The sequence below is a fragment of the Pyxicephalus adspersus genome, chromosome 10 (assembly GCF_032062135.1).
Source record: "Pyxicephalus adspersus chromosome 10, UCB_Pads_2.0, whole genome shotgun sequence".
Taxonomy (NCBI): Eukaryota; Metazoa; Chordata; class Amphibia; order Anura; family Pyxicephalidae; genus Pyxicephalus; species Pyxicephalus adspersus.
The window spans coordinates 18431198-18451289 of record NC_092867.1 but is presented as its reverse complement, the minus strand read 5'-3'; the positions used below and the strand labels follow the sequence as shown (position 1 = coordinate 18451289).

The 20092-nt window shown below is 38.1% G+C and overlaps 2 protein-coding genes across 2 annotated transcripts in view; one reads left to right on the top strand and one right to left on the bottom strand.

The window, feature by feature from the left end:
- Positions 1-3152: 3152 nt before the first annotated feature.
- On the bottom strand, positions 3153-15244 carry LOC140339933 (proton channel OTOP2-like). The gene is made up of 5 exons (XM_072424857.1): positions 15047-15244; positions 4213-4349; positions 3814-3872; positions 3283-3407; positions 3153-3181 (listed from the first exon to the last, which is right to left on the bottom strand). The coding sequence occupies exons 1-5, from the start codon at positions 15165-15167 to the stop codon at positions 3153-3155; spliced, it is 471 nt and encodes a 156-aa protein (XP_072280958.1). The 5' UTR covers positions 15168-15244.
- A 248-nt stretch (positions 15245-15492) lies between these two features.
- The window catches only part of SFXN3 (sideroflexin 3), an 8407-nt gene continuing 3807 nt past the window's right edge, over positions 15493-20092 (top strand). The window contains exons 1-4 of the mRNA XM_072424856.1: positions 15493-15510; positions 15794-15912; positions 16767-16842; positions 19535-19620. Coding sequence (XP_072280957.1) covers positions 15493-15510; positions 15794-15912; positions 16767-16842; positions 19535-19620 — 299 coding nt within the window. The remainder of the gene's footprint in view (positions 15511-15793; positions 15913-16766; positions 16843-19534; positions 19621-20092) is intronic.

Sequence of the window (20092 nt, the reverse complement as noted above, 5' to 3'; positions counted from 1 at the left end):
TTAGTATTGTATAAAACATTTGCTGTTATTTTTTTTTATATATTGTTGCTGAAAACATGATACATTGTATTTAATATTTCCCCCAAGAGTTTATAAGATGATTTTTGCACTTGAGATTGTACACATTTTGTGGCCCATGGGATGGGGTCTCACTCTCCCTGGTGGGTTTTGCAGATACTTTATATTGGGTGTGCATTAAGTTGGCATGGGAACCCAAAATTCCCCGGTGGATAGGAACAAAGCCAATAACTATACAGGGAGCTCTAATATGTGGAGTATGTAGAGCAGAGTTTCTCCAGAGTTTGCTAGAGTTTCCAAAAGCAATAAGAAATTTGTGCCTCGCTGGTCAGTTTAAGTGGTTTAAATGATGTTTTTGGTTATCTGTAAGGGTGGCATTCTTCCTGTTGCTCTGCAATATATAATTCTTCCCACTGACCACTATACTAATAAACTGTGAGCTGTGAATATTGTAATTATAGCAGGGGTGGTAGTAAACTAGTTATTTCAAGGGTTCCCCCATGTTATAATTAATCTAGATTAATAATCTAGGACATGCCTGACTCAACCCACCAAAAACTTCACTTTTGAGTGCATTTACATTTTTTACCAAAACCTAGATATTAAGTTCAAAAACATGGACTGATGGATATATGATGATATAAATGACATGTTTTTATTTTGAATAAAAATCTGAATGGCCTTTAAACATAATGTTCATGTCAAGAATATGCCCATTCCACTTGAAGGCTGTGGGTCTGATGATTTGCATACTATTTAATGTACAGTGTTGTGTAATATGTTGGCCTATATAAATCCTCTTAATTAATAAAAATATTATTTTTAATAATAATAATACAACATGAAAGGATCAAAGAGCCTTTTCTACTATTCTACAAACCAACAATCATCTTGTAAATGTGATGGATGTCATTATACTGAAAAGAAGGTGTTCTGGAATAAGGTTGGAGAAACAAAAGCTGTTTAATAGGCAGCCGCATCACATATGTTACAATACGCTTCAAATAAACTGGCCACAGAATGCATGCGATAGAAGATCCCCAGAGGAAGAGAAATCTTTACCACGATCACCCAGAGGGTGAAGCCATAGAAGGACTGCTCAATCTGGCTGACCAAGTGTGGACGGGTACCATAGGCGTAGAGGATCCAGACCTGCAAAAGATACAGATCAATGTGTTAAACCTTTAGGTTACAAAACTACTAGGTAGAAAACTTTATCACTAAAGTGTTGGAACCAAAGCTTTCCAATTAGAAGAAAGCATGAGCTTTGCAGAATGTAGAGTTTAAACTCAAAGGGGATGTATTAGACTTCTGCTTCCACCCAGAGTGGTTTACTACAGCATGCTGACAAGGGACAGGCTTTTCTACTCAGGCTTTGGCTGCTTTTTACAGAAAAATAACTTTGCACACCTCTTCTTTTGATGCACATGAATTGTTTCCAGCTAATTCGGGTTCAAATGGTATTGAAGAAGTTAGCGTTGCAAACTATAAAATGATCCACTACTGCCTCCTATTGCTTCCCCAAGATATAGCATTATTATATTCTAGTTATATTCTTTTTATTTTAATAAAATGTCACAAAACTAGGAAGGATCAAACTTTTGATATGTCTAATGTTAATGTTTATGCATAAAATGTGCTTACTGATATATTGTAGCATATTAAAAGAATTGAGATGTTTTGAAGAATTCTTCTTCTGGTTCTGAAAAAGGACTCCTTTCCCTCCTCCTTTACTATTTGTTTGATATGAGAATTGTCCATCTCAATGCTTCTAGGCAGAAAATTCTTTGGTGTGTCTGTACATAAGTCCATCAGAACCTTGGAACTCCTTGGGCTTGCTTTATTCTCGGAAAATGATTGCTGGTGACCAAACAATGTGGACATGTTGCTTATTGCATTTTGTTTGTCCTCAGTCTCGGGGTCCTGGGATATGGAAAAGACTCCATCATCACTTAACATTGTGGTTTTAGTTTGTGCTGGCTCAGAGTAAAGTGCCTCAGTAATAAAGAGATTCTGACCAAGTACCTGGATAGTTTTACATAGAGAAAAGCAAAGGTCCAGGATGTAGAGATTCCCTTCTATGTGCAGGAAAAAGATGGCTACCAAGGAAAACACAGATACAAGTAATGGACCACACGAGCTTCCCATGAGAAGAGTAATGTCCAAACTTCTTACCACGCTCTTGGACTTATCATCAAACAGAAACCCTCTCTGAAGTCTGCAGGTTACAATCCCAATCACAGAAGCAATGAACATTGCAGACAGAAGTACAGAGTTAAAAAGATAATAAATACGCAGCGCTTCTGGAACCGTTGTGGGGGACTTGGCAAGAACACCAAAAGAAATCATTACTCCAAATGTTGCTGAAATGGCAAAGGCTCCCAAGATCAAGCCTACAAAAGCTCCATTGATATGACGTGAGCCTTTAGTGTGCCCTGAAACTGATGGGGTACAGCTCGTCTTTCCTGTGTTCTTCCAAATGACATAGAGCATTGTAGAGGAGAAGAGGCTGAACTCAATATTGAATGGGTGCAGGTAAGCTGCCCCTTCAGAGAAGATATGGCAGAGGTCTGTAGTGCAGACACAAGTGTTTGTGTGTCCTCCAGGAGCTGAAAAAGTAATAAAAGGTAATGCAATGTGTTATAACTAACATAAGTCCAAGACTATAGTTTACCTAGGCCTTACCGGATGCTGGGAGTTACTTTGGGTTGTATGGAATAATTCCTTAAACTATTACAATCTTTGAGTGATACTCAGTGATCACAAATACTGGGCACCAACATGGAGGAAAAACACCCAGGAGCTCTGTTCAGCCCAATGCCATTACAAGTGTCCAACTTTGTACACTCCACAAATACATTTTCTTAACAAGCAGTAGAAAAAAGCTTTACACAAGACACCCCTGACTTTTCTAGGTGTTTTTTAAATTAGGGTATTTCACCCCAAAAATTCTCAAGAATCTGTGCTGGTTTCATTTAGCGTAGAAACATCTGCTTGTACCCTGCCAATATCCTTGATATTATAGGAACATTTCTTAAAACATAGCTAATATTTTTAAAATTCATTCCCCTTTTGTTTAGAATGGGTAAATAATTTATTATTCATAGACTGCCCACATATTCACTTTGTGGTTACTAAATATACATATCACTGGGAATATACTCTGGGATAGACAACTGATACACATCACACAATTTGTGCATGCTATATAAAACCTTAACATCCCAAAGATCCAAGCACAATACTCATGTTCATCTATCTTACTTTCAATGAGATTCATCTTCTTTTTTTGAATGTCATAAATTTCTTCCAGCTGTTTCATGGACTCATCAAGGACAACGCTCATCCACATTAAAATATTTGTAGCAAGTGTATGCATCAGACCAAACCTGAAATCAAAGTAGGACATGTCATTTATATGTAACACAAAGCCAGAAATGTATACTAAACCTAAGCCCACACATGTGTGAAGTTACATTAACAGGATTTCCAGGAAACAACTGGAATAAATCTGTGACATACGATTATTATTCAGCAAGCTCAGCAATTACAGAGAAAGTGTGAAAAGAAAAGAGAGAGAGGAGGAGAGGATGAAAGATAGAGAGGGAGAGAGAGAGAGAAGGAGAGGGGAATGTAATATATATATTGTAATATATATACAAATATAAAATTATATCACAAATAACATGCAGAACTCACACCTAAAGTTAGGATACACTGCAGATTCTATTAAAGCTGGTACAGGTTGTGCACAAACACAAATGCCGTTTTAGGATATTTGGCCATGGCTGTTACCTGTTCAGGGATTGTTTTTCCTGAATACATACTTTGGCATAGAATGAAAGCAGAGAGACCTGAAAGAAACAAAAAAAAAGCTAATAAAAATTGTTCAGTCTTGTGGGTCCATGGAAGAAAACATTAACAATATTATTGCTGTATAATATTATGGATTCTGTTGTACATATAGGGCCTGATTTAATAAAGCTCTTCAAGATTGGAGAAGATAGACTATCATCGGCGGACTTGGGTGATCAAGGTTTTCTTAAAAAGCATTTGCTATTAGCAAATGCATTCCAAGTTTGCTGGATAACTCATGATAGTGTATCTTCTCCAGTCTTGGAGAACTTTAATAAATCAGACCAACAAGTGTATAAAATATCAGGAAAAAAGTATTGATTTGCTTGGTTTTCCTACCTGTATGATTGTGAATACAGCTTGTACAATGGGAAATGAAGTGACCACTATAGATGTGCATTGATGCAGCTCATGGTAATATCCAAGTGTTAAACAGTCCAGTACCAGTGTGGCCAAAGCAAAGAGGCACAGCCCACCTACAACAAGGAACAAGGGTTCAATTACAGATAGAACAAGAAAATGATTTGTAAAAATACCACCACCATCTATAGTGAAGCATAGAGACCAATGAAATGATGATCATGAGGGCTATCATAACTGGGTCATTTAGATAATGTCTGGTAGGCTTTAGGGGGGGGTCAGGGAATGCAAACTAAGGACGTGTTAAAATACCTTTGATGTTTGTGCTCTGTGTTGCTATAAGGAAGATGCCCTATCTTACTCCCCATGACCGTTTTCACTGGGACAGAAACTGAGAAATCCAAAGTAGATGGTTCTTACCAAAACAAGAAGTGAGGGGAGTCCTCCAATGGGTACAATTGTTATAATACCAACTAAGAAAGCATTTCCCCTTACCTTGAAGAGATTTAGTGTTACTACCTAAAGGAAAAAAAAGACCATAAACTACAAAACTTGATGTTCAGAAGAATTTTGTATTATGAATAATTTACATTGTTTTTTGTAAGACAAAGAAATAATGTCATTCATACTCTTTAACCAGCTGGCTCCAGCCTGATGATCCTGGTACATTTTAATTTTTTTATTTTTTGCAGACGTCCACCCAAACCAAAGCATCCAAGTTGAAGAGGTTAGCATCAGTATTGTGAGAAATCCATGTACGTTGTGAGTTTGTTGGCTGTGGCGATGCATCTCTGCCAACAGAACTGCACTACCAAAGAAAGTTAGGAGTGCCAGGTAGAGCAATGAGAGGAGGATGGTGGTTCTGGGGTTGGAAGAGCTGTGCCAGGTCTCCTTCTTATTTTCTAGATTGCTGTAACTGCGACTGGAATCTGAAGAATCCAAAGAGCAAGCCCCATCTTTAATGGAGCTATCAGGATCTTGGAAAACGTTGCCAACATTAGAGTTCATTGGAGCTGTAATTGTTTTCCTACTGGATAAAAAAGCCAAAAAAATAAATATGTAAAACCGAATTAGTCATTTATTGTGCTACTTTGAAAACAAAATTATCAGATACATTTATAGTTCATCATTAAATTATAAGCTGCTAAAAACATAACTGAGGGAAGGAATTAGGTTTGCACAGGAAGATATTGAGGCAGTGATAATGAAGATGTGATATTTTAAAAAAAACAAAAACATAATGAACATTTACTATAAACCTATATGGGTTTGGTTATTAGTTTGTAGAGAAGTTACATGAATGTTTACACGTGTACTTCTATATTAAGATGTGAGAAGGACTCTTTGAGGGGAAGCTAATAAACCTAACTGCATGTTTTTAGAAGGTGGGAAGAAACCGGAGTACCAAGAAGAAACCCACACAAACAACCTGCAGTTGTGCGCCATCATGGAGGATGGACTGTAACATATAAACTTAACTTATAAATGTAACTTTGCACAAGTTAGTTATAATTACTGCCTTACCTTATTAGAATGTATTTGATGATCTCTGTACTTGATTCCACCGCACTGATATTTCTCATTAACTTCCAGGCTTTGGTCTGCACGACTGCAGTGACCTTTTTGGGAAGTCAGGCATATAAATTAGAGGAGGGGTCCTTGGAAAATGATCACCACCTCTAAGTATTGAATATAAAAGTTCAACGTATAAGCACATATCAGCAGTGTGCACAACAGTTTCCTATCAACCATTTACAAAGCTATTGCAAGCCTTGAGCAGGATCTTTCAGCTCCAAATTGGGAATCCCAATAACATGTCTTTATGGGAATCATTATAGTGACATTTAAAAATATTCTGCAAACTTCAAACAAATCTAAGAGCTGTTTTAAAGGCTATCAGAGTTGTCAAATGTAGAGTAACAATAGCAATCCTTCCTTTGTATGTTAATGTTTGCCACCCCACAATATATAGGTAAATAAAAAGCAGAGAAAAGAAAGCTGTTTTTTTTTTAGGCAAAACTAAATTCTATTGTATATTTCACATGATTAATCATATATAACAACAATGGTGATATGTTGTAATTCCCATTAAAAATAAGCATGGGATATGTAGACCATTAGCTATACATCAATAGTACAAGTATAATAGCTAACACATAAATAGTACAAGTATAAGACGTGAAGTCCCTTTACCAATGCGTTTCACTGTGTGGCTTCCTCAGGGGATTGGCAGAGACCAATAATAACTGGTATACGGTGTAGCTAGTTGTCTCGTTAGGGTTAGGATTTTAAGTCCATAATGATGAGGAGAGAGATAAAGGATCCAGATAGTTCAGGATATTGCAAGAAGTTATTGTAGATCAGCAGCATGTATATTGAAAAGATGACAGTGGGGGCTGCATGGGATCAGCTTTCCATTTGGTCATCACCAAATATAAGTATCAGCGTGCAGCATGTGTGTTGATGGAATGGCAGCAGGGGGTTAAGTAAAATCGGCTTCTCGTCTTGTGAGGGCAGGGAGTCGGCCTCTCTACAGCACCCACGTGGATGTACAATAGTAAATTAGCTGGCCAGAGAAACGCATTGGGCCAAGGGACTTTACGTCATATACTCATTTAGTCAGGTATCTGACATGTATAGCTAATCGTCTACATATCCCATGCTTATTTAATGGAAATGACCACATATCACCATTGTTGTTTTATATGATTATTTGTGTGAAATATACAATACAAATTTGTTTTGCCTAAAAAACCCCAGCTTTCTTTTCTCTAGTTTTTATTTACCTATCAGAGTTCCATGATTACATTATTTTATGATGAAACCCCACTAGGGCTGTGAAATGTGTCAGAGTTTTGTTTGTGGAGAGTCCAGATTTATAAAGCTTTAAGGCATTAAAGGCATAGTGTTTCATTGTGTTCCAAGTGTATTACAAAGTATTGAAGCCAGATGAGCAGCCACTGACAGCATTATCAGAACACCAGCAATGACAACTGCCCGATATTTCATGGCAAGCTTCCTTTAACCAGTAAATGGATTATATCATGGAATATATAGTCAAGAAGTTCACAAACCCTTCTCCAATGCTTTACAATGTTATGCTTGTGTAGTGTGTGTTTAGTGTGCTATAAACAGTGTTTTGTGACCTAGCAATGATTAACAAATACAGAAACATTTTGCGGTCAGTGATATCTCAACATTGAAGGGCATATTGCTAATATAAAAAGCAATCAGATGTTAAATTTACAACAGTAATTAGAAATAAATGGAGATTTTTAATATTATATCTTTACTGATTCTTAATATTTCTCTGTGTGTTGCACAAAAGAGTTTGCATGGCTTAAGCTTTCCTACAACTCAGTCCACTTCACAAATCCAATCAGTAAAATGTAGTGGCAAGGCAGGAAATTCTTCTGATCTTACTATCTGAATATCTGATCGTGTTTTAGATAGAGCTGCTTTGAAGGGACTAATACAGAAGGCTTTTCCTCCAGATCTGTGTCATTTCTCCCAAAGTAGGATTTAAACACTCTCTCTTTTAGAAAAGTCAACAAAAAGTGATTTTAAGCTGAACCTAAGTATTACAAAACTGCAAACAGGCAGGTTCATTATTGCAGAAGGGACATTACATACATTAAAACAAATTTACACTGAGCTGTGGATGTGTAGCTCAGTGTATGATCCCATGACACCTGGCTATGGGGAAGGAATAAACTGAAATGCACATGTACAGGAGTTTGGGTACGTACACACGTCAGATGATTCTTGTCCAATCATCACCTTAGGGCTGGTATCAGACAAGAATCTGACGTGTGTATAATGCTGGTCCGACAATATTCATGGATCCATCCTAGGGGATCCCTGAATGATGAATGATGAACAATTGCAATACAAGTGAAGGGGAGAGAGCACAGCGGGGTGCCACTCACTCATTATCCCCCTGCCCTGTATGTATGTACAGAGCTCGTTCATGCATTGTGCAGTCTTTTGTCATTGGAAAATATTGTGAAAGCTAATTTCCAACAACAATTATTGAGTGTTTGAATGCAGCCTTGCATAATTTTGGCCTGGCCAATCAAGATGACTAAAGATCTTGAACCTGTAAAAAATTGTGAACAGGCAGCTAAACTTTATCTTGTTGCAGACGGGTCATCTACCATTTCTCTCTGCAATAAAGAACCTGCCGACTCACAATTTTTAAATATTTAAGTTCAGTTTCACTTTAAGCTTTTCATTTTACTTTAAGGCCTAGGGGCCCATTTTTAAAGAAGTGGCAGATTTGATAGTTGATCCCTACTTCTTGGTTCACCACTTTAAAAATGTCAGATTTAGAAAAAGGGAGATAAGATATTATATATGATGGTGATCAATACTTTGATCGCCATACCCTGTTTACACTACAACTACTGTCAATCAGGAATCCCATTCATTTGAATGAATGGATCACCATACTGGACAGTGGTATACACGGCCAATATATTACAGTTATGGCCGTGATTGCTACTTTTGAAGAATGGTGATCATGGCAAAAGTGCCAATAGAGCATTTGAAACAAACCCCACCAACCTCCTGTAATTTGCGGCCTGGCGATCTGTTTGCTAATTATAAATGTGTCTGTACTAGTGAAACCACTGCTAAATATTAGTCATCAGCAGCTCATTTACTAAAGTTACAATATTGTCAGCTTAATAACACTTCTTTGAATGTGAATAGCACTGGTATTTCTGCAGAAATAATCTTTTAATCTAATAAAATCTTAATAAATTGGCCACCTAAATGCACACATTAACATGGGACAACTCCTTTTTGTTATTGTTTTGTTCAATACAGTTGACAATCAAAAATCTGGCAACTTCCGGACCTGAGGAGTGCTGGATTTTTGAAAATTCCCTATTTTTGAAAGTTATACTCACACCCACACACAGGCCAGCCTTCCTGGGACATCTGGCACAGTTCCAGGGATCGGGCAGCAGGAACATCTCAACGTGTATTTAGTGTAGCAAGCAAGACCTAACAACTGTTTCTGCAGAACAGCGCCATCAAAACATTAGTGGCAAAACAGTGTACTTCAGTCCCTGCATTGAAAATGCACTCTGAAATTCATGTCAACTAAAGGATTTGGATTATCGACTGTATTTTCGTTTGTCAACTGTATACCAATAAAAATGATTTGTTATATAGTTTCTGATTGCGAGTAAAAAAAAAACACCGTGTATATTCTGCCATAAATCTTGTAAGGTGACACCTTGTGCAGTAAACACAAATAAGGTTAACTTTTTAGATTACATAACATCCCCTCATGTTATGAAGGTGGAAAGTATTCTCCAGGCTTGTCCAAGGGTGACAACACTAACTCTCTGTGGATACAGCATTGATAGCTGAGCCTTGTCACCATATGACAGTGTGTTAATGGTAGAAAAAAAATGGAAAAGGGATCACAGCTTCTCCACAGAAAGCAAGGGTCCCACTGCAGCTGCTGGCAGGAGACAGGCTATTCTACTCAGGTTGTTGCTGCTTTAGAAAGAAAACAATCTGTAAGACATTGCACGGCTTTTGTTTTTGATGCACATGGAATGTATTTAGCAGATTTAAACTGAAGCTTGGGCTTTACATAATTCATGCTGTGTTTTAAAGATTTAACCAACAGGTATTATTATTATTATTTAAAGGGATTTATATAGCTTCAACATGTTTTGCAGCGCTGTACATAAAATAGGGGTTACAAATGACAGACAGATACAGACAGTGACACAGGAGGAGGAGAGGACCCTGCCCCGAAGAGCTTACAATCTAGTAGGTTTTTATTTCTTGCAGCTTAACTCATATCGCTGCCTTTTTTGTCATTTGTTTTGAAAAAAAAAAAAAAAGATTCTGCTTCTCTCACATGATTTGTAGAAGCTTAATATGTTCTATCAGGCAGCAGCTGGTCCCATCCAGCCTCCCTCCCTCCATTCCTCCCCCATGTGAGCCAGTTATTCTTAGACAGCCAACCCATGTAGTACTGCCTCACCCTCCCACTACTGCTCCACTGACAGCAAAACTGGCTCAGCCAGTCACATGCATTCCAACTGTTTATCTCTGCTTTAATTCCAATGTATTGGTTGTCAGAGAGGCTGGGCGGCTTTGCAAGTTAGGCTGTTCCCCCCCCCTCCATGTACTGTACAAGCTGGTGATGTCATTGAGAGGTCACTGCTGTCACTGGATGCTTGCTAGCGTTTGACTTCTGAGCAAGGACGTAGAAAAGCGTAAGTGTTTCCTCTATAATTCTATACAATGGGTGGTATTATTATTATACAGTATTTATATAGCGCCAACATATTATGCATCGCTGTACAAAGTCCATAGTCATGTCACTAGCTGTGTCTTACTACCAATTTATTTGCAGATTTATCTGTTAGAAGTACATCACTGATGGGGTTGCATTTGTTTCAGAAGAAGGGTTGGTGGTAGTAATATATCTCTAATAATGACCAAGGATTCTTATTATTCTATATATTAATATTATTAATAAACAGGATTTATATAGCACCAACATATTACGCAGCGCTGTACATAGGGGTTGCAAAAGACAGACACATACAGACAGTGACACAGGAGGAGAGGAGCCTGCCCCAAGGAGCTTACAATCTAGAAGGCGGGGGAATATTTGGAGGATTACAATCATTCTTTACTTCCTTGACTAACATAATCCCTGGGACTGTCTTTAGTAAAAGGGATTAAACTGTGATTAGTAGCCTGGGGCGTGAATATTTGGCCAGACAATGGTAAGGAGGGAAGAGGGGGTTGCGGTATGAAACAAATTGATAGTTTGTATCAAACCTTACAATAAAGTAAAGAACAGATCTGAAGATTGCAATGGGAATATAGAATATGTATCATTGCAATGGGAATATACAATGGGGTTTATATCAGAGGTTTATTTTGCGACAGTCTGGCAGGCCGTGCGATTAGCGTGCAATGAAATAGCATATATCCGATTGATGACTTGGCTTCACATACATTATATTTTTATTGCATTCCAGCTTAATATAGAATGCAATGGTGATACATTGCTATTTGTATGAATGCATTATTTTACATATAAATGGTAAAATAATAAAATCACAGTAATAAAAAGGCATCAAAAGTTTTGCCTGCGTTTGGTTCTACACAACAAACTGAACCACAGATATATTTTGATGGCTGATTGTAAGCTCTTCGGGGCAGGGTCCTCTCCTCCTGTGCCACTGTCTGTATGCGTCTGTCATTTGCAACCCCTATTTATTGTGCAGCGCTGCAAAATATGTTGGCGCTATATACATCCTGTATAATATTAATAATAACATTAATAATGGCTGGTTGAGCTATGGAGTGAAAGTTCTACATAAGGATTTGCAAATAAAAAAGCCATTTGCAGGCAGAAGAAAACTATTTCCACATTATTCTGTACTGGCGGTTAGGGTGGGGTCTTGGCACAGCTAACTAAATCCTCCAAATGAAAAAAAAACACAAGTTAGTCATAAAAATCTGCTGAACAGGATGTTAAAGTCTCCGTGCCCACAGATCAGATGAGGTTCCTCTAAAATTTATAATTTGCTGCTGCTGATAGCGAGCTTGTATGTATTCTACAGGAAACAATCTCAATAAACATTTCCTTATCCATGACATTGGAAGTCTGGAGAACACAATTGTTATGTAACGTTCCTCAGGATTGGAACACGTACAAACAAAGGAATTTTCCTAATACAAAAACCTGACACCACCCTCCTTGTGAAAGCGGGCTCTTTTTACAGTTGTCATGGTAACACAACACTATTGATGGCAAGATGGCGTAATACGTTTGTTGACATAGGTAATGACTCTTCCTTTATCTATGCAGAGACAGGCTGAGATTTCACAGATGGATTTCTTAATATGAACACTTTTTTAAACTCTAATTTATTTATTCAAAAACATAATATTATTATATTCACCTCCTAGGTCTCATGCCCACAAGGTGCGGCGCTGTTCTCTTCCTTTCACTACAGTATGCAATATGCAAGGATCAGCCATATTGCATAGAGAGCAATGTCTGATGTTCTTACTTATGTGTTGCACTCTAGTGCACTCCTATAGTGCAGCGCTGCCAGGGGTGTAGTGGAGCGGGCACACGTGGGCACGCTGTCCCCTTACTCTTTTCTAGCATGTTTGTCAGCATCAATTAACGCCCCGCTGTAGACTCTCCCTGCGTGCCCCCTATCCTTTTTTTACGACTACACCCCTGAGCACTGCTGCACCCAGTTCTGTTTTTGCCCCATTCAGTGCAATGAGTGGAATCAGCATTGAAACAGACAGCCATGCAGGCGGCTGTTCATTGCAGTGAAATGCACGGCAAGCCACTTTCTTATAGTGGGAAAATAAGCTTTAATATCTATTTATGCTATTTTGATATTTATATTTGCTCATTATGGCAAAACCCTGGGTTCTGGCAGCATACTTTACACCAGCTTTAAAGTTGAACTCTGAACTCACATTTTATTTAGGGGTTGAGAGATTTGTTATTGCAGCAAGCGGCGTTTTCCTGCGCAGCCTTTCACTCTGAATTTATATTGTCCTGTACAATACAAGGCCAATAGGTCTGCATTAAAATGAATGATATCAGAATGAAAGGTTAGATGGGACTGGTCTAGTAAAAAGAAGAAGAGTACTGGCTGCTGCAGGATCAGGTAAGTTTTTCCCCTAAATCATGGACCCCTAGACCAAACAATCACTTAACACTTAAAGTGGGGAAGGGGACCCACTGTAAGTGTAATATAATAAGTTACATAAGTATAATAGGACATAGAAATGCCTTCCTCTTTAGCTGAACTGTCCCTGGCATGCCTCATTCATTCACTGAATTTCAGTTCTTGCATTTAGGAAGCTATGTACAGTACACCGCCTTCCCCTTCCGCCAGCCATTCTATCTGCCTACATTGCGAAAATTTAGTGATAATGCCACTGGATATAAAATCAGGTATCTAATGAAATCAGAACAGTTTTGTTTCATGATTTCAATAGTATTTTGCTGGGAATAGGAAGGGAAAAATATTAGCATGAGCGGTCAGCGTCAACTTGGCATGCAGATACTGTTAATAAGGGTCATAGAAGCATGGGCCATATCCACCAATCACACAACAAAGATGGCATTATGTGTTTTTTTTCTTAACGTTACATACATGCTGTGTTATATTGGACCCACCTTAAAGCTTTGTACACCACAACCTTTTTAATGTGGGGAACCCTTGAAATAATTTTCAGGTTGTGGGGAGCTTATGCTATAAATACTATATCCACATCATACAGTATACCAATGTGGTGGTCAGTAGGAAGAAGTTCTCCTATATTGCTGGCCAGTGGGAAGAATGTCACCCTTACAGATAGCCAAAAAGATTTAAACTGACCTGAGAGACACAAACTGATCATTGCTCAAGGAAGCTTAGCAACCTCTAGAGGAATCTCAGTTCAGAAACACTGATCTAGTAATATTATCATGATCATATCAGGCAAAAATCTAGCATGTGTACAGGTTTCCCTAAAAGTTATTTATTGATTCATCATAGTGGATCACCAAACAACCAAGGAGGAAAAACCACTGTCATATCTTATTGAGGAGGATGCAGCGAGGCGTCTCCAGCTCATCCTCCTCTCCCATTTCTCCTCTTCCCATGTGATCGAATAGCTCTGTGTGTAAAGTATTGGTAAAGCATAACAAAAAATAATTTCCAATGACAGAAATGTAATGTCTGTTTGCAGATTAGGTTTTGGGTGCCTGTAGGAAAAGAGTTGCTTTCTTTGGAAGCTACCACACGTGCAGATATCTTATCCATAATCACAAACAGGAATATGATCTTTATCATGGTAAAAGCAATCAATTAATATAAGCGCTAAAGCATTTTCATGAATTACTAATAAATATCTTGAGTTGTAATTTTGATTTACATTGACTTCTCGGCAGTTAAAGAGTTACTAAGCCTTCAATTCTGGGAAACCTTAAATTGATTATATTTGCAGGATAAAAAGCTTGGAATGGAAAGTCTCTATGAAACGGTCTGGGCATGCTTTCAACAAACTTGTTTTGGCTCTCTGTCTGCAAGGGTCTGGAAAAAATGAGAAGCTTAGTTATGTGTGTAGGAGTCTCAGATATTTCTTTCTCTGTAGAAACAGGCAAAATGCTGACGTTTTATACAGTACTTTGGGGAGTGTGAGGCCACAATAGCAGCAGGCAGTACATTTAATGAAATCATTTATATACAGGCTATGAAATGCCAATTACTTGCCTTTGCAAGTACCTCCAGCACTGAACACTAGCAGATCTGAAATAGTAGAGGTATAGACATTACCATGTGTGCAACCCTAACAGGCTAATTCATTAGGCAAGTGCAAGGAGCTGCAACCTATATCAACCAGTCATATTTCTTTTTCTGGAGTTAAGACAGAGGGGCTGATTTATTAAAGCGCTCCAAGGCTGGAGAGGATACACTTTCATCAGTGAACCCGAGTGATCCAGCAAATCTACAATGGATCTGGTCCAGGGTTGAAAACCTTTGCTAATATATAGCAAATGACTTTTAAGAAATCTATTCCAGGTTTGCTGGATCACCCAAGTTCACTGATGAAAGTGTATCCTCTCCAGCCTTGGAGAGCTTTAATAAATCAGACCCAGTGAATTAGAAGCTTCCAATTGCTGTGAGCTAGTAAACTTTGAACCTTTCAAAATAAGCCAAAAATGTTTATTTGAGAAGTCAGCAAAAGCAGCTTGCCTTCATAGATACCTGGTAATTACATTGCCACAACTACTTGAGAATAAACTCACCTGGCCTGCTTCTTATTAGTCCTTCACTTTCTTTCAGACAATGCCTGAAGAACTTCCATTCAATATCAACATTAAGGAACCACGATGGGACCAGACCACTTTTGAAGGAAGAGCCCGTCATTTCTTCATGGTGACGGATCCTCGTAATGTTCTGCTTGGACCAAAAGTTCTGGATGAAGCAAAAAACATTGTAGAAAATTACAGGTTGGTCTACTGGCAGCTTAAACCTTTTTTGGGGGGTTTATACTATTTAAACAGCAAACTGAAAAGCAATGGTGGTGGAGAAATGAATGATCAGGAAATTCTCTTGTAGTAGGTATAACTAGGAACACTATGTCCTTTGAGATCCTTAAATCCAAAACTAATTAAAGCTACACAGAAATTTTTGTTTAAAAGCAACTTGTACTCAGAAAGTATGAACACTTTTATGACCTCTCCTTCTAGAAATGATGATTGCCATGATTGTGCATCAACTTAAATACTTCCTGAGTGATTCATACAGCACAATAATAGAGATATGAAGTTCTTTTTTTTTTTCGGTAAATTTGCTGCATGACTGTTACAAGTCCGAAACTCTGAAGTATTGAAACCACACTCTGGAAAGCAATTAGCATTTTCAGGAGGATGCCAATAATGATAACCTCCTATATCTTTTTCTGCAGTATCAACCATTAAAAGAGAATGGGGAAATAAAACAAACCTGATAATACTCTAATAATATTTCTGTATAGTTAAAATTACCTATAGACATTTATTTTTATTTGCAGAACAACCCCGGCAGTCATATTATGGCAGTGGATAAATCAGTCCTTCAATGCCGTAGTGAACTACACCAACAGAAGTGGAGACGCACCAATCTCAAACAGGTAAACCATTGTGTAAACTTCAGCCTCCTAGTACATGGCTGCTCCAAAAATAATTGTATTATTACATTGCATTTTCCCTGTGCATTTCCCCAATGCACAGACACAATGATGACTTCATTGCAACTGCAGATCTCTAGAGGCAAATACCATGGCAATCAGCAAAATCTGAACACTTGCAACTGGGCATAAAGGAACCTTGAAACCCTTGTACAGGCATATTAGAACAAAGCACCTATCTATTGGAAACTGGTTTGTATCCTGTAGTGCAGGTTCTGTTAGGGTTAGTATATGTATTAAGATGCAAAAAGGTGTGTTTAACAAGATTTCACAATGAATTTACTATGTGCACACTTTGTCCTTTAAAAGTGGCCATTACTGTATCAATCTGTGGTCAGAAAATAAAAAAATTGGAAAAAAAGCATCACGTAATGAATCTGTATTACAATTATCACACATGCAGATAATTGTTCATCTTAACAATCTATAATAGTAATATGACATAATGATCAGATGGAGGGTCGGTAGTATATGATTCCTATTTAATTTCAAACATTTTACATTGAATGATTGAGTGATCATATTGATATGTTTGGCCACTTTAAGAAGGAATACGAGCAAATAACTAATTATTCCTAAAAGCCCACCTACACTGGACCCCACTCTGGTGCTGTGAGTAAGTTCTATATTTACAGTATTAACTGCAGCACTGCTATTAGCATATATTCTAACAATATGATCCAATCTGGGTTCATCAGAAGTACTAATAGCCACAAATAAGACTTATTAATCAGATTCTGCACACTGGACACATAGTAGTATATTACATAAAATAATTCTCTTGTATTTCCTTGCAGCCAACTAGCAACAGCCTATGTTAGCGCTACTACAGGGGCAGTGGTAACAGCGCTGGGTCTGAAGTCACTGACCAAGGTAAATATGGGTGTTTTGTATTAAATGCACTACTCCTGACCCTATAGGCGGCCTTAAGAGCCATGCCTGTTGGTGGATTTTTTTAAACTTTTACTGGTAAACCCTTTACAAAGTAACAACTGATGTGGCAGCTGTTAACAACTGTAATTTACGTATTGTTAATGCTACATGCAGCGTTTTGATAAAGATGAAATATGTGTTTAATGTTTATCTGGAAGCATATTAAAGATCCAACTGTAGCCAATTTCGTTTTGTATATTTTGGATACCAAATGGTTTGCAGGGTTTTTTTTCTGTGTGTGCTTTTTTTGGTCCATGTGCATATTAGAAAAAAGTCCCAATCTCCCTATTAGGTGTACAGACAGCAAAAAAAAGCTTTAGGAACAAAAATAACTACAATAGATTATGCAATCTACAATATAGGGCACCATCCCAGCTAAGCAGCAATATTTAGGGTATGTATAGAAATTCCTAGGCACTTTTAAGCAAAACTATAGATGAATAAAACCCCTCATAAATAGAATACCAAGGAATGAAAATCTAAAATGTACCTTTACTATACAAAACATGTTGAAAGAAGCACATAATGATATTCCATAACCTCCTCTGACCAATGCTGCTGTCCTATTAGTTGCCTTGTATGCTTCAGATGCCTTGAGGTAGCCATCACAGCCTGGATCCCTTATATACCAATTGTATTACTGCCTGATTGGAGTATTTGTGTACATCATTATTTAGACATCTGATCTGCATAAGGAAGCAGCTTTTATAACTGCAAAATGTATTGGAGATAGTCTGGAGTTCCCCCCTCCTGTACATTGCATTTGGCTATATGAACACATTGGTGGATAGGAATTAAACCTATGAATAGGTGGTTTGTACCTCTCTGTATACACAACATATTTTGATGCATCAACATACAAGGTATAATTGTGGTACCTAATTATATGAGGTGGGCACAAATCTGATTCACAGATCTACAAAATTATTTGCAATCGCTGTCCTCTCCTGATGCTGTAGGTTATCTGCTTTAGGTTTCTATGTGTTGTGCATTCAGACATGTTCTTCGGCATACCTTGGTTGTAATGATTGAGTTACTGTTGCCTTAACCTCCTCAGCAGTAATGCTGAGTGTGACTCGGGGTGAATTATCCACACCAAATGCAGTAACCCTGAGACACACTCAGGGTGAACTCTCCAGGAAGTTTTAAAGCTTACCTGGTGAGCGGTGCCCATGGCATCCTCCAACGGAGCCCACTGCGTCCTCCAGCAATGCCCGGCATCTTCTTCCCCTGGCGATGCCGGGATAGCATCTGCGTCCCTGGCATGTGAACCTTGGGGACGCGAGGCCAGGGGAAGCAGATGTCAGCCGTGCATCTGCTTGCGAGTGCGCGGCTGGGGGACGGGACCAGGTGGGAAATTTAAAATAATAGGAATTTTTAAATGTACCCCGTTTACATTTAAAAATACTTATTATTTATAACACCAGGGAGGTTAATATCAGCTCTAAATGCATTGAGTTGCTGCCATATGATGGGTTGATTAGATAGGTGGCCAATGAGTGTATGAGTGGCCATATGAACCTCAAAAATCAGGACATAATAGAATGGCATTACAGATTCCTTTCAAAATGTTTTGTTTAATAAAGGTGCAATTGAAATTTTAATTCCATTTTAAAGAGTAAATTCATGAGGTGTCCTCCGTGTTTTTATGCATACCTTATTGTTATTAAACAGGAGTTATATAGCGCCAACATATTACGCAGTGCTGTACATTAAATAGGGGTTGCAAATGACAGACATTACAGACAGTGATACAGGAGGAGAGGACCCTGCCCTGAGAGCTTACAACCTTGGATCTTACTAGCAATAAAAATCTGATGGAGGTACTTACACTTGGAGCTCAATTATTTTTTTTTTTTAAATATCCCTCTGTGAATTTGAAACTTACAGATAGATGGTCAAATTTCTCTAAACTCCTCATTTCTGCTCCTATTAAACCAATGACTCGTTCTGCCACCTAGTGGCCAATCTGGCCAGAAGTGCACAGCTGTTACAATAGAAAATGCTATCTGTATAACAACAAATATGAAGGAAACTAAATTGACAGGGGGATATTTTTTAAATAGAGGCCTTATTGTCTAAAAATTAAAAGTTAGTTGAGTTAAAGATTTTTATAATTTTTTTAAACTTGATGTACTGCATATCATCATAACTGTGGAAAATATACAGATTTGTAGACTTGGCACTAGGGGAAGATCTGTCCGCAAACCTTACAATTGATATTTAGATGGCCATATAGAGCCAATTCTCACCCCTGGATTAATGTTGCTGTAACAAAAATCTTTGAAAAACAAAGACACTTTTGATAAATATTTGATCTAATAATGAAGAGTGCCTTTTTATTTGTCATTCGAGTTTAGGAGAGAGTGACGGGCATTTGGTGGCCCCATAACTTTGTACCGCAGTGAGAAGTAAGAAAATAGCAGCAAGCCGTGGTGGTGGTGGGGTTATCGATATTCAATCATACCTCTGGTCAGCAATTGCAGCCTTTACAGCCCCTGGGATTTGGTTTCAACACCCATGCAGCATTTATAGTTCAGCAAGCCATAAGATGTGTTAACATTCTGATGTACTTGTGCTTCGGTCATTTATTTCCAGCATGGTAAAAATGTTTTCCATTTTTTATTGGCAGCATCTGCCCTCCCTGATTGGTCGCTTTGTGCCCTTTGCTGCTGTAGCTGCTGCCAACTGCATCAATATCCCCTTAATGAGGCAAAGGTAAGGTCAATTCTTTATATTGCATATGAACTTGGTGGTTACTAATAAAACAAATACATGTCCATGGTGCTCAGACTCATTCTATATGAATCAGCCCCATACACAAGCGCCATTATTCCAGAGGCAGCATAAACTGACCTTTTCATTTCAAAGCAGCAGCCCATACAGATGATATTAGTTTATGTATTCTGGTATGGGCTGCCTAATGGTATATATTAGAAATGAATTGTACAATGTTCCAAAATGTGAGCTATTACATAGTACTTGTGCAATGTCCCTCTCACCCCAACGCATGCATTTTTTTAATATGCATTGCACTGTCCCTTCTATCCTATTTATGCTTCATAACATGCAATGCATTTTCTGAGGTCAGGGTACATTTCAATATATGTAGGTACATAGGGGTGCAATCACAAATGAATGACAATAAACCACATAGCTCATTGTTTTACATGCAATGTGCATTTTGGCA